General features: G+C 35.6%; 1 protein-coding gene across 5 annotated transcripts in view; it reads right to left on the reverse strand.

The window, feature by feature from the left end:
• The window catches only part of SEMA3A (semaphorin 3A), a 521,794-nt gene that overhangs the window by 120,245 nt on the left and 387,476 nt on the right, over positions 1–14,073 (reverse strand). For 4 of the 5 annotated variants that reach the window (XM_071803499.1, XM_071803501.1, XM_065837101.2 and 1 more), the window contains 2 exons: positions 3,110–3,267; positions 349–411 (listed from right to left, as the gene is read on the reverse strand). In XM_071803499.1, the coding sequence (XP_071659600.1) occupies positions 349–411; positions 3,110–3,267 (221 nt within the window). Of the gene's footprint in view, positions 1–348; positions 413–3,109; positions 3,268–14,073 lie in introns of all 5 variants that reach the window. The other variant, XM_071803502.1, reaches the window with a different exon arrangement.

Raw genomic sequence — 14,073 nt, forward strand, 5'->3', positions numbered from 1 at the left:
ACTCTGAGATCAGGAGATGAGTATACAAGGGTTAATATTTCTTGTTCTGATGTTTCTCCTCCCTTGTCTTTCTTGTTTTATTTTGGTTTTTGTTTGTTTGTTTGTTTTCTTTTGGCAGATAAATTCTGTTTCATTTGCATGATTTCCATTTATAAATTTAAACCCCTGGTCACAAAAACAAAATTTCGCTATTCTGAATAAGAAAGCTGAGATAACTCAAGACTGAAGTTACAACCAGATGTGTAACCTTACAGAGCAGGAAAAATAGTTTAAGAATTAACACAATAAGACAAAATATTTACAATGTTTTATAAAAGAAAAAAAAATACTAAAAAGATTTGTACTTACCAGAATATCTTTTCCAGCCCACTTGCACTCATCCCTTCGGGAATGAGATACAGGCCAAACAATCTAAAGACACAGAACAAAAATCACGTTGTGTTATTTCATGCTTCAATAATCAAAAATTGCAGACCAAATGCTACAGTGTCTTGACCCAGTTTCTGTTTTCCCCATTCTTTTCTCTTTTTTCTTCCATAAAATTTGATGACAAATAAATGAAATAATAGGAGCAAAATAGGGATAACAGGAATCACAGTAAAAACAATTTTAAAATACAGTCTGTATTGCAAATCTCAGCAGTGAATCTTGAATACTAATGATAAGAGAGTTGACACTCTATTAAGTGAGTGTTCTTTCCCTACTTTCAATGTGATGTAAAGGAATGAAGACTGAGAGCAAAAAACTGCAGATGCTTCCTAACAATAAATTGGATCTATGAGAAAATACGATCTCACATTACTTACAGCATCAGAAATTAGGTCTTTGCCTCTTCACTGTATCTACTAGTTCACTCTTTTACTAGGTTTAGTTAATTAAATTATAAAGAAGAGGTTATGGCATTTAAGAAGTATCACACCATCAAAATGGAAATATTTATGCTGTTCCTATAGAGCTACTCTTTCACAAGTAAAGTTAAACCTAGGTTTACTGTACGGTTTGCTTAGCAGAAAATGGATCTCACCTCATACAGAGAAAATCCAGAGACCCTCACAGTCAATTATTCATGTTTTTTTTCTGAAAAGCTTTTAGGAATTACATATAGAATAAAACATGATCTTCCCATAAAATGCCAGGCTATTCATTTGGGAGCCTCAGATAATGCAACATGAATAGCCATAAGTCTGGATTTCAGCCTTGATGTACAATATAGTTTGTTAAAAGAAAGTAAAAGGCAAAGTATTCAAAAAGAAAAGAAAAAAGATTGGATTACAGAAGAGGCTGAAGGAGACATTTTATATGGCATTTGAAAATACCGTTTGGAACCATGTTTTTTTAAATTCAAAATTTTCTTAAAACCTAATGAAATCCAAACAGCAATTGAACATCTTAAGTCTATAAAATAAGGCTGAAAATTTTATGAGTGCATTCTCTCTCAAAGGATTCCTGCTACTTCCTGTTTCTATTCTCAGCTTAAAATGTGCAGAGACATGTGAATATTTAAATTTACTAGGTTGAAAAACATTAACCAAACTTCTGAGGTCTCCCAAAAGGACCAGTTCAAATTCAGTTCAAGTTTTGGGCAAGATTTCTATATTATTCAAATGAGTATTCTAATCCATAAAATGAATGGCTAGGTATTGTCTTTATTTATTCTCACAGCACAATGTTTTCCTTTAATTTGGTATAAAAGTCAGCTAATAGTCTAGAAAATCTGGCTTTGTGAATTGTGTTCCTTTGGAATCATATCTTGTAATGAGCATTTAAACAGAAACCTTAGTTCTTTTTTAGATGGTAGAAACAACTGGGGAAGTTTGAGCTCAAGTGCAGCACTGCCTGTATTGTAACTTTGACTAAAGTTTCTTTTGTGACCCTCCTGTCTTTAATAAGCAGATCTCCATATTCTTTAAGCCTTTTGCCTATTCTTAAACCCAAAGTCTAAATTGTAAGCCCATTCTTTAAGTCTGTTGCCAATATTCTGTTCCATGTTACCAACAGCAATTCTTTATTTAATATCGTAATATATGCATGTAATTTCAAATAGTAACCTAAAGGTATCTGAATACATACATATGTAAGATACAATTCCTCCCATTCTACAGAGCTGTTTTCTGCAATGGAAACACCTTCTTTCCTTTAATTATTCCAGATGTTTTGCACATTAAGCTATCAGTCCCTCAGAGAATTCAAATAAATAGCTAGTTTCCTTTATAGCTGCTCTAAAGAGAATAGAAAAGAAAATACCAAGTTTTTCTTTTATCCTTTTTCCTTAGAGAATACAAATGAATAGCCTGTCTTCCCTCTGAACTGAAAACATAAGGTATTTATTGCTATCATCTTAGGAAGCTAATAGTCAAACGGGCAAAAGGTCAGGAACACCAAAAAAAAAATCCCTGGGTATTGAAGCAATATATTTCTCATAAAAGGGTGCTCCCTGGATTTTAAAATGTGGCATCAAAATACTTAAACATGACAAATAAAACATCCAACCTATTGTTTACCTTACTTTATTATAACAAATGAAAAACGAAATTATTTATTTAGACTCCAACCAAAGAGCATCATTGAACCGTTTGTCAGCTTTTAATTCTGCCATCGACTCTTACTCTCCATCAAGAATGACAAGCTTTTATTAATTTATTCCTTTTATTAATACTGCATCTATTTTAATTTGAAAGCAACAGAGGCAGAGTGCCTACAAGTGCTGGGTAAAAGGAGAGAAATCAACAGTTGGACTCCTAAACAGCTTCTTTCTATCTGCAAATTAATTAATACAGAGTAATAAGGCCTTTTTGTGAAAACTGTCACGATAGCTGCTTAGGGGTATTTTAGCAGTAAGCATGGATGTCTTGTCTGGGAAACAGCTGATTATTCACATATTTACTTTTTTATAGCCTGAAAAGAAGTATTGTAGATTATACAATCATAGGTTATAGGCTCATTATAAATTTCTCTTCATAAAGTCAGCAAATGTTTTTGTTGTACTAGTATTCCTGACATCCAAAAACTCACCACATAATTCATACAGTGCCCAATACAGTCTGAGTAATAACAATTCTGCGACATTAAAAATATGTATTTACATTGTACAAAACAGGAATGAAAGTACCTTTTGATATTCCTTGATGTTAACCAGGTTGAAAGAAAATATGTGATCCTTTGCTCCAACATACAGCCGACTCCGTTCTTCATCCAAGAGGAAAGTATGGTAACTGGAGCTATTAGCTAGTCCATTGAAATTGATTATATTGTTGGATTCCAACATTTCTGTAAGATAAATGTAATACTTCCCTTGTTAATATGGTTAAATAAAATACAGACTTATATTTTAACTTGTAAGGATTTCATTTTAGGAATTCATATTTATGGAATAGAAACCAGTGAAAGAGTTATGTACCTGGGCCCCTGGTTGTTTTTATTTCAAGTACTCAAACCCAAACTACTTGTGAGATTCAACTCTGCACAAACAAAGGTCAAAACATCACTGAAATCAATTAAAATCCTGTATGAGGTTTTAGGCAGTAAAATTCTATCCATGTAACTCATCAACTGCTGGACAAAGTTCAATTTTGTTCAATCAATGAGATTTACAAGGATAAACCCAAGGATGACCAGCTGACAAAAAACACATCTAAATATAAAATCTCCTACTTCCAGTGCGCAAAACTATTTCATATAGATCTGTAAGTTATGAGAAAGGGGATAAGAATGACTAGTTGATGAGATAAAATAACATGTACAATCTACTGTTACATGTATTATTATCCTCCCAGCTTACAGACACAGGCAGTATGTTGTTCCTTTGCTTGAAATTGTAGGTTTGCCCATCACAAGAATAAAACTAGAGAAGGTAATTTTGCTTCTCTTTAACCTCAAGAATAATTTTCTAGTTCTCATACTCCTCACAGAGCCTTTGCACTTGCTAAGGAAAGGATTTTTTTAAGTACAAGGATCCACGGAATCCTCTTTGCTATTCACAAACATTAACAAAGACGCATGCATTTTCCTGAAACCACATACAAATATTTTTTTTTCTGTAAGATAATACAGACCATATTAGTATAAACTTTAGTGAAAACACTCTTTCTTTATTCCTGTCTACCTGCATTCATACTGAGACCAAAGCCAAACCATCTCTATCATTTCAAGGCATGCCTGCACTAGCAAGTCATCGATAAGAAACATTGCTTGTGATGACAAATCCTATGTGGTTCAAGTCCCGACCTTGTGATGTACGGAGGCAAAGAGGCAGTTTCAGGAGCAGGAGCAGTCCCATCAATGCCAGTGCAGCTCCTCACCCAGCGCCCATGAGGACAGATGAGGAAGGGAGCGGATACAGCAGGATCCAAGGGCTGATGGTTAGAGACACAGCCAGACCTCCAGGAATCTAATGTTTGTGTTAGCTCTGTCATATTTGCAAGCCAAGGACACATGTCCCTCTTCTCAAAACAGCTGTCAAATGCCTATATATCTAGGATTTGCCTAACAGTGGAGCTACCTATGACTTTTTGGTTTTCAGTAAAATCACTTTCATTTTTCACCATTACTCCAATCAATGAGTGAGTGTAAGACAGTATCCTGAATGCTCCTAAAAATGAAGATGAAACTGCTTTTAAAACAGAAGCTTATATTTAATTTTCTTTTTAAACTAATTTTCCTTTCCCCCTCCCACTCCTACTTTTTTTTTTTTTTTTTTTTTTTTTTTTAACCAGAACAGGGAAGATGTTAGGTGGGGCATTTTTGGACCTACATGACAGTGGTACTCATGATTTTACAGAATTTAAGCACCTGCAATTTACCAGTCCCACAGATATTAATACTATTTTTCACATTCACTCATACCAGGTGGATATTGAAGCAGGCTGATATTATACAATGGCAAGAATTAGCAAGCAACATATTAAACGAATACAAAAATAACATTAAGAATTACATACCTTTCAGACTGGCTTTCCCCCAGTGTTCTTTGCACTTATTTGGAAAAACTCTCACTAGCACCAATAAGAGTTACTTTATTAGTGGTGTAGCAAAGTGTCAGAATATGCAATATATTTTGTTCCTTATTCTATGTTTGTTTGTTTGTTTCTGCTTAAATATAACTATAAATTTGTATTACAGTATACTTTTTAAAACTTGTGCTGCTCAAGACAAGTGCTCTCTCTCTTTTTTTTTCTTTTTTTTTTTTTTTCTAATATAACAAAGAAATCAAATCACCCCAAGCAGTCTTGTCAAAATAATTCTTCTGGCTTGCTGCCAAGTTCTAGAATTTGACTGTATTGTCCTCCAGTTCACTTATTTGCATTTTGTTAGAGACTTTACTAATTCTCTTTACATTGTAATGACTGATTCAGATGTTGAATGTCGACTCGCTGAATAGCGAGTGATGCAGATGATTGATTGCTTAACTTGTCTTAGAACTCTCTTGGCTAGAAATGCTTTGCTGTCATCTGTATCTGATCATTTTTCTTATAATATAGCTGTCAAAAACCTTTGTAACTTTTTCATCTTTCTTGGTTTGAACTCACATACGTATGATTCTGTCCTTTGTGGCTGTGGTGTTAAAACAAGTGTCTGCTGAAGTCAATGGTCTACAAATGTAAAACTGATATAAATGGAAATAAGATCAGTTAGGCCCACAGGTACTTGGTTTAAAACAAGCCTGATATGATTTGGCTAACACAAAGTTCTATTCACCTCTATGGATGGCGATCGATGTTTTATTTTCTTTCTAATATTAATGAAAATGCCAGATCATAAAATTGGAGTGAAGGCTTACTACGGCCAGAAGTAAATTACATCATCATCTTCACTGTTCATATGTCTCCTCAGTATAACTTAAAACGACCAGGTGTAGCTGTGCAGAAAAATATATATTTTTTTCTTTTAATTTTCTGTGACTCTTTAGAATACACAACAATGTTAGAGGTAATCCTGGTGGAGATTTTTTTGTGTGTGAACATGAATTTTTAAGTCAAACTAAAAGATCAGTCCCACTGCCTTCTCTAAGACTAGGGCATTTCTCCTGTGTTTTAATCCTATATTTGTCGTATTGTCCCATTATTGACTTTTGCAGGAGATGACCAGGTTTCCAGGGTCTGTTACCCAAAAGATTAGTCCTGAGCATATTCCAAGCAATGTATTTCAAATCATGTAAAATCAGGTTTCTCCCTATCAGGAATCAGGTTGAGAATACAGGTTGAGGGGAAAAATATCATTTGGGTGCTGATAATTCTCATTCACTACTAATTTAGTTAGGATTGAGTTACATCACAACTAAGAGGTGAAAACCTAAATAATATCAGTTTCTCTGGTGTTTATTCTAACTTGCAGGTATTCCTCCAGTGATGAATATAGCTTCCTATGACATTCTGGAAAGGGCTGTTAAAGAGCAAAGCAATGGCATTTGCACAATCAATACAAATTAAGTATTCTACTTCCTCAAATTCATTAGTTTCAAAGCATTTACCACCCAGTGTCTTTTCAGTATCCAGCCAGTGACTATTGATGAGAGAATGACAGAAATAGCAGTGATAGGGCAGACTCCCAGAAGGGCACTGACATCCATCAAGCCTGTTAACTGCTGATAAGTCATGCTGGCAAGGTACGTGGCTGATCAGTGCTAAAACGAACCGAGATTTACAACAAAGATTACATTGCAATGACAAGAGGAACCTGATGAATGCCTTCAATAAGTCAATTAAATTAATATTGTCTACTATGCATACCCTAATTATTTTCCATTTGTTGTTCTTATTAAAGTTTGGCATGTCCATGACCTATGCAAACAGAGAGTGGTTGCCTGTACTTTAAGTCATTTTTATACTTCTTCTACACTTTGTTCAGTTATTTTTATTGCAAAGATGGTAGCATTACCCCGCCAGTTGTTGCAGCCAAGTACCATTTCTTCAGTAATTGCTTAGAAAGCATTTTCTTATTTCCTTTTGACACATCCTCAGCTGTAGTCATACCTGTTGTTTTGAACAGGAATGAATGAACCGCATAAAGATAACCACTGCACATTATGACTGTAGAAGTGTCTATAAAATGCTGTATGAGGCAGATTTAGATTGGGTGGTGATATTTTGAAAGTAATAAAGACTCCATTGCTTTTGTTATTGGTTCTTGCTTCCCACATTTATTAAGAGTGTTGCAGGTGACCAAAAATAACGGTTTGAAATGTACCATATCTTCAAAACCACCATATTATAATGAATTTTCACATGTGATGATTACTGAAACCAGCTGGACGTTGATGTTTCTCAAGGTTTGTGGGCTAGAATCTCCTACTAACCACTGAATTTTAAATGCCTTTAATTCACAGTCCTGGCTTGCTTGCTCCATCTTCCTCTTCTTTCTCTGCCAGTGTCCAAGCTTGAAGTATTTGACCTTTTTCAATGTGCCTTTCTGTGAACTTTGCATGGTCTTTCTTCTAATGACTGATGATTCTGTTGATCCAGTCTGACTTGTGTCAGAACACTCACTTTGCCAGACCAAGCTGGCAAATTTACAGAAGAAAACCAGTCTCCAACTTTTGCCCTTCTTTTAATACATGGTTATTTAATTTCCTAATGGAATCACAACTTAATAGTATGTATACACAGAGGGCCAAATTCCTGCAGTAAAATTCATGAGATATGCATGCACAAGGAATGTAGATTTGGTTTATTATTATGACACTTTTTTCATTAAAGAATAAGCCAGAAAACCACAGCTATAGCTAAGCTGAATACAGTCAGGCATATCCTGAGGTTTATTTTATCCATGGTTGGTATTCTACTGTAAACCTTGTTTTATGTCTGTGTTCCTTCAGCAGAGTTTGTCAAGAGGAGAACATAACAAAAGAAAACCATCTTGTTTTTTACTTATCTACTGCCAGCCAAACTATCTTTTTAGTGAAAGGGAGTTTGTCTATGTAAAAAGTTAGAAAATTTGTGAGCTTTGGCCTGCGTTCCTGTTATAGACTTCACAATAACATGCCAGCTAAGATTATTTTTGTTGATAAGGATCAAAGGTTCATAACAATTTCTAGAAAAATCAGAGGAAAGGTCTCCCTCAGTTTCCTCACTAGGATTTGGATCTGGCCCTGTCCTACTACTGGTGACTCCACACAGTGACTGGATTATACAGGCAGCTCTGCTCGTCATAACATGTTTGTGAATCAAATGAGTGGGTTGCTGGTTGCACAAAATTCTCGACCTTCAATCCTTTGCCAGCAATGATAAGATCTCACTGCATATCTCCCAGAAGTAGATAAAAGATGAGTCAATGCGTATTATGCCATCAAACACGGATTTTGCTGAATTGTGAGCAATGCCTCCCACAATGTCATGCTAGAACATTTCCTTCTTCTCTCGCCAGGCTTTTACTTTGGCTATGGAGTATCAGGTGGCAGCATGTTTGCACATGCATTTGTTGCTTACACAGATGCATATTCTGTCTGTTTTGCATATCAACATGTATGTCTAAATAATCGTGGATATGAGTTAGTCATTACTCTTTGAGTGACTATTTACTGCATTCTAAGATACTAATTCTAGCATGCAAGGAAAGAAGTGGCTATTTTAACTTTCAGCCTCTCCTGTAACTTCCCCATTTTATTGCTCTGAGTGTAGATGAGGAAGTAAAAGGCAGGGACTGGCAGGAAATCAAGACAGATTCCTGCAAGGCATTAGTCAGCAGCACTCACTGGGCAAAACTAGGGCCATAAGCAGAGAAAAGGCATCAGATTTGTTTTAAGACTGTTCCCCATCTGAAAGAGACACCAGCTGCCATATACACAGAGGGACATGTCAGTGGGATGTACTATAAAAGTTGACAGGAATGAACTCAGATGGGTGCCTGTTGAGTATGTGAAATAAGGTGAGCTCAACCCCATCCCAAATATAATGCTTAGTAACATGGCCAATGGCCTAAAGGATAACTTTTTTTACTTTTTTTCCCCTACCCCCACCCACCCCCAGGATTTGACTACTTCATACCTCAATTATTTTCTTTCATCTATACCTCAGACATCACGAACACCTCAGTACTTAGCCCTTAGTGAGGAGGATTGTTCAGCCACCCACTCTAATTAAAAATAAGAATCTTGCTAACAGTCTACAGTATAATTCAAACTTCTACAAAGTAATGAAATAAAACAAAAGACACCTAATGTATCTATTGTTTAATCTTTCATCTGAGAAGAAACAACAAAAAAAAAGTAGCAACATTTGTTTTGCTAAATGCTTTACATTAAGTGGTCAAGCTATCAGTCTTATAGTAATATGCAAACTGTTCCAACATTTACAAAGTATTTTTGTCAATTAACATTTGATTTCATAGTAGGAGCAGAAACTATAAGACATACAAAATTATTTAAAAAAAACCTCAAAAACTGATGCTTTCACATAATTTTAGAATTACGGTTCTTCGGAATGTCTGAAAATGATCATTTTTATCTGAAGTGAAACAAAAAACAGGTCTATAAAGTGTATGAGTTCACATAGTGTAGTAAGCGGTTTATCCATTTTTAGAAATGTAACAAGAAAACTTTTGTAATCAGCACCTTTGTTTTTTTGCTACATTATAAGCCAGATAAACTTGAAACTACACAGCATTTGTTGTTGATGGCAATTCAGTGTTATTGTAATTTGAATGAGATAAATCACTGGGAGAAAAGGGAGGGTTATCTTATCAGTAATCAAAATACAATTGGAACAGAGCCTCTCACAGCTGTTCCATCAGTTCTAGCTTTCATCCTCTTCATCTACCTTATCATAACAGTTGCCAATCACCTGGTTTTACTGAACTCTACTGGAGGGAGAAAAAAAAAAAAAGTCTTTTTTTTGCTGTAAACCTTTTGTTTCTGAGAGAACATGTAGATCACAAGTTCCCTGAACTTTGTTTTCATTACAATTTATCAATTAGAAGTAGCTAGGACAAGATATACAGGTTTTAGTGCACTCATGATGTAAACCAAGCATTTTAAATGAAACACTCCTGCCTACCTTCCACTGCAGCGAAGAAAACCTGAAGGCCATGAATATAGTTTGATTAAAACCAGATACTTGGAAGGAAGAATGCTGCATCAATGTTTTGTTTCAGTTACACCGGCATAAGCATGGATTCCTTTGACTTCAAAATACTGATGCATATGTTTTTTATACTGTAAAACTGAGAGAAGATTTTAGCTCATTAATGTCAACGCTATTTAGGTGCATGACAGTCCTTAAAGTGTTCTTGATTTGAATAATTGAAAGGGCCACATGATATTTCAAAGATGTAAAACATTCAGCCAATCTGTTTTCCCTTAATTATTTGCATTATTTGTCCTTTTTGACTGTGAAAGTGATTCAAAATTATCCCTATTGCTCAGTTTTTCTTATAAAACATGAGAAATACTAACTTCTGAGCTAACCAAAGACTTGTAAACCTTGAGTTCATCTATTTATAAAATTATTGCATCATCCCATGTTATGAATTAGGCTTTGCGAGAAAGGTTATGGCACATATTTAACCATGAACTTCACAGGTATTTAAGCACAACATCATTACAAAATCACAGGTAATTGATATTACCTATAAAATTTTTTTGAGTATGATGAATCAGGCAGAAATATATAATGGTGAAAAGAGATCAGGATCTGATTTTACTGATCAGTTATCTGTCTAAGAAAATATTAGCTGCTTTAAGATTTGAGTGGGTAACATCTTTGCAGATTGAAGCACAGGAGGTTCCATCTGAATATGAAAAGAAACTTCTTTACTTTCAGGGTGCCAGAGCCCTGGAACAGCCTGCGCAGTGAGGTTGTGGAGTCTCCTTCTCTGTAGACATTCAAAACCCGCCTGGACACATTCCTGTGTGATCTGCTCTGGTGAACCTTCTTTAGCAGGTGGGTTGGACTGGATGATCTCCAGAGGTCCCTTCTAACCCCAACCATTCTGTTATTCTGTGATTTGCTGGCACCCATTTGTACTGGTTTAAGGAATGCACAGGAGAAATAATGGAAATTATGCAGTACACCAATGAGCTCCAGCTATTAATGGCAACATCTGTAACTCTCGAGGTTTTATAAAATGTAGCAAAATAGTATTTCACAATACTGAGCTAGTGAGAATGGCTTTTAAACATGCTAACTCAAATAGTACAAACACAGTAGGCATATTACCTTATCTTCCTGCTGTGGGTAATATATCCTCAATGAGCTTGGTTAGCCCAATGTGGTACTGCGTGACCCTAAATTGCACCATCTTCTGAGCTAGCACAGGTAAACAGACAGCTAAATCCCATTAAGCCACTCAGTTATCAGAACCAGTTAGCAGTTGATCAGTTCTCAACCATTTATATGATACTGCTGGTAATTTGGTCGTCAGCGAGCAGAACCAGTACTGGTATCAAGAAAGTGAAATTGTGGGTAGTTGTCACTTCAAGGGTTACCTTATCTATGAACAGCACCACCACTGGCTCATTAAAAATCATATCACAGAGCATTGAACACCTTTTCAATGACTAATAGCACAGATAGTTGTTTTCCCAGGGTATTTCATTTGGCTAAGCGGGGACAAGATGGGAAGACTGTCACATCCTATCCTCTGCTTGGCCTATCCACATTGGATCCAAGCATAGCATGAAGCACAGTTTTTACTTGCTGTCTGTTCCCCAAAAAATCAAGATACAGATTTCCAATTCATGAACTTTTTCTCACAGAACAAAAGCAAAGCAGGAGAGGAACTGTTGCTCTATGGGCACACCTGCTTGCTCAAAATATTGATCATGCTGCGGTATAGACACACCTGAGCTGGCCTGAAACTTGCTCAAGTACTCGTGTCTGACAACACTGGCTAAGAGGCAAGCAAAGATTAATTGATTCTGCTCCTCATCTAATTGTGCTTTGATGAAGCTGCATGTTCAAATGATTAGGGTGTTACACCAGGCTAAGCAGACAAGCTACTTTGAAGTCAGCTCATGTGGTATGACTATACTTTGTCATAATCAGGATAATGAAAGTCAGATATACTCAATGCAAAGATAAAATATCTATATTCTGTTTTTTGCACAAGTACAATCTGAAAAATTTTAGGTTTATTCACTTATTTTTAAAGTCAGTTCCTTTGCCAAAGAACCGTTATTTAAAAAAAAAAAAAAAATCAGATTAAAATAAAAATGTCTGGGTAATGTCAAAACCTGTCAAGATGTTTCGGCACTATTAAGCATCAAACTACTTAAAATACCATGATGTTTTCGAAAATTCCTTTCTGAAAAGCTGGCCTAGTGAGAAGGTCAGTTCATTTTTTTTTTTTTTCTCATTCATCTTTTAAAAACACTGTCCTTTATTCTAAATTCCTAACAATTGAACCTGAAAGCCCAAAATCTAGGCAGTGTCTTTATGATGCACATATCATGGAAAAGTAGGAATCAAAAGAAACAACATTGTGAATAAGTGCACTGGAGTTGCAGCTGTGATTAAAAACAAAATCCCTCCTCCTACAAGTGTATACCTTTTTCAGGGTAAAGAGTATTACAGTTTTTTGTAACTCTAATAGAAATCGTGGTTTCAGGTACCAAACCAATGTACTTCAAAAACAAGTGAGCTCATTTGAAAGAACTAGTAAATATGAGGTGCTAAGTTTGTTAGGGATATCAGGGGAAATTTTCAGAAAGCCCAGTGGTTCTACTTTCAAGTGTGACTTTGGTATTTGACAACCAAGTTACCATTGACTCCTGGTGAGACTTATGGGGCAGGTCCGTGAAGGATTTTGATGTCAAATTTCAGACAGTGTGAGGATGAGGGTAACCTGCAGTGAGTGGGGGTGTGAACTCTTTCAGTTGCATAAGAAGCTGCAAGAGAGTGTGTCTCTCCACACTAAAATACTGTGATGTAGGGAAAATCCAGCAGCAGTAGATTTGGTCTGAAATTAAACAAGTGGGTTTTTTAATTTTTATTTTTATTACTGAGCTGAAAATATAAAACTGCACAAATTATTTACTAAGGTGAATGAGTTGACATGCACAGTAGGTTAGGAAGCTTCCCTGGAAATTTAGTTACACGTGCTAAATTGCAAAGTAGAATAAGCAGTGCTTGAGTTTTCAGAACTTCAGGGACAGATTTATGACAGAAAATGCATTTGACCTGCTTCAAAAAAAGGTCTTTTTTATGCTTCAAAATAATGTTTGAAATTCTTGTGTCTATCTGTCTAACAGCTCTTCAAAGTTGTGTGATTAATAAGATGCAAATAGACTTTGGTCTATTTGGTTCTGCTTGTAGGTAAATCATTATATTTTATATAGCAGCTGGCTTAGATGGACTGTGTCCAGCTTTTCTTATATGGGTACAAATCAGTGACCTCGTATTTTCAATTTCTGACACAGCTATCAACACTCCTTCTGTTAAATTTTGGTTTTGCAGAGAGGGATCCACCCTTCATTTTGATCAAATATCCAGCACTTTGAGTAACTGTCTTTTCATATTAGTAGAACGGATGAGTAAAATTCACGTTACATCCTTCTCTCTTCTGATAGCTCTTGATTCTTCTAATCAACAGGTGAGGGTCTGGATGAATTTCAGCAAGGGGCTGAAAACACTGACTGCAGTTAAAGTCTGTGTAGCTCATATACAGATACACACAGCTCTCTAACGTGCTTTAATCACAGTATAACAAAGGAGGGATTTCTCTTAACCGCCGACCCCCCCTGCACAGAATTCAGTGTCAAAACAGAGTAAGTGTTGATGCCCAATTTTGTTCTTAATTTACCCTAATGAAAATTAATGGAGTTACACCATGGATAAAAACATCTGATTGCTGTGATTCTGCAATGTGTGGAGTATATTTAGTATCCATTAAATTCAATATTACTTCAAATTAGTTACCATTATTTATCAAATATTTCCAGTTTTACCTACAATTTGTTATGTTAGGTTCTGTACATCGAAAAGGAATTTCTGGTTCTTCATTTGCATCCAAATGTCATAATCATAATTAATAACCAAATACCAGCAAAGGCCCCAATAACATTTTTTTCAACTCAAAGTGAATTATCTCATGCTTAATTATGCTCTATTAACCAAGGTTTTAAATTTATTTCAGGTAACACAA

This window comes from Patagioenas fasciata, chromosome 1 (genome assembly GCF_037038585.1).
Source record: "Patagioenas fasciata isolate bPatFas1 chromosome 1, bPatFas1.hap1, whole genome shotgun sequence".
NCBI classification, from domain to species: Eukaryota; Metazoa; Chordata; class Aves; order Columbiformes; family Columbidae; genus Patagioenas; species Patagioenas fasciata.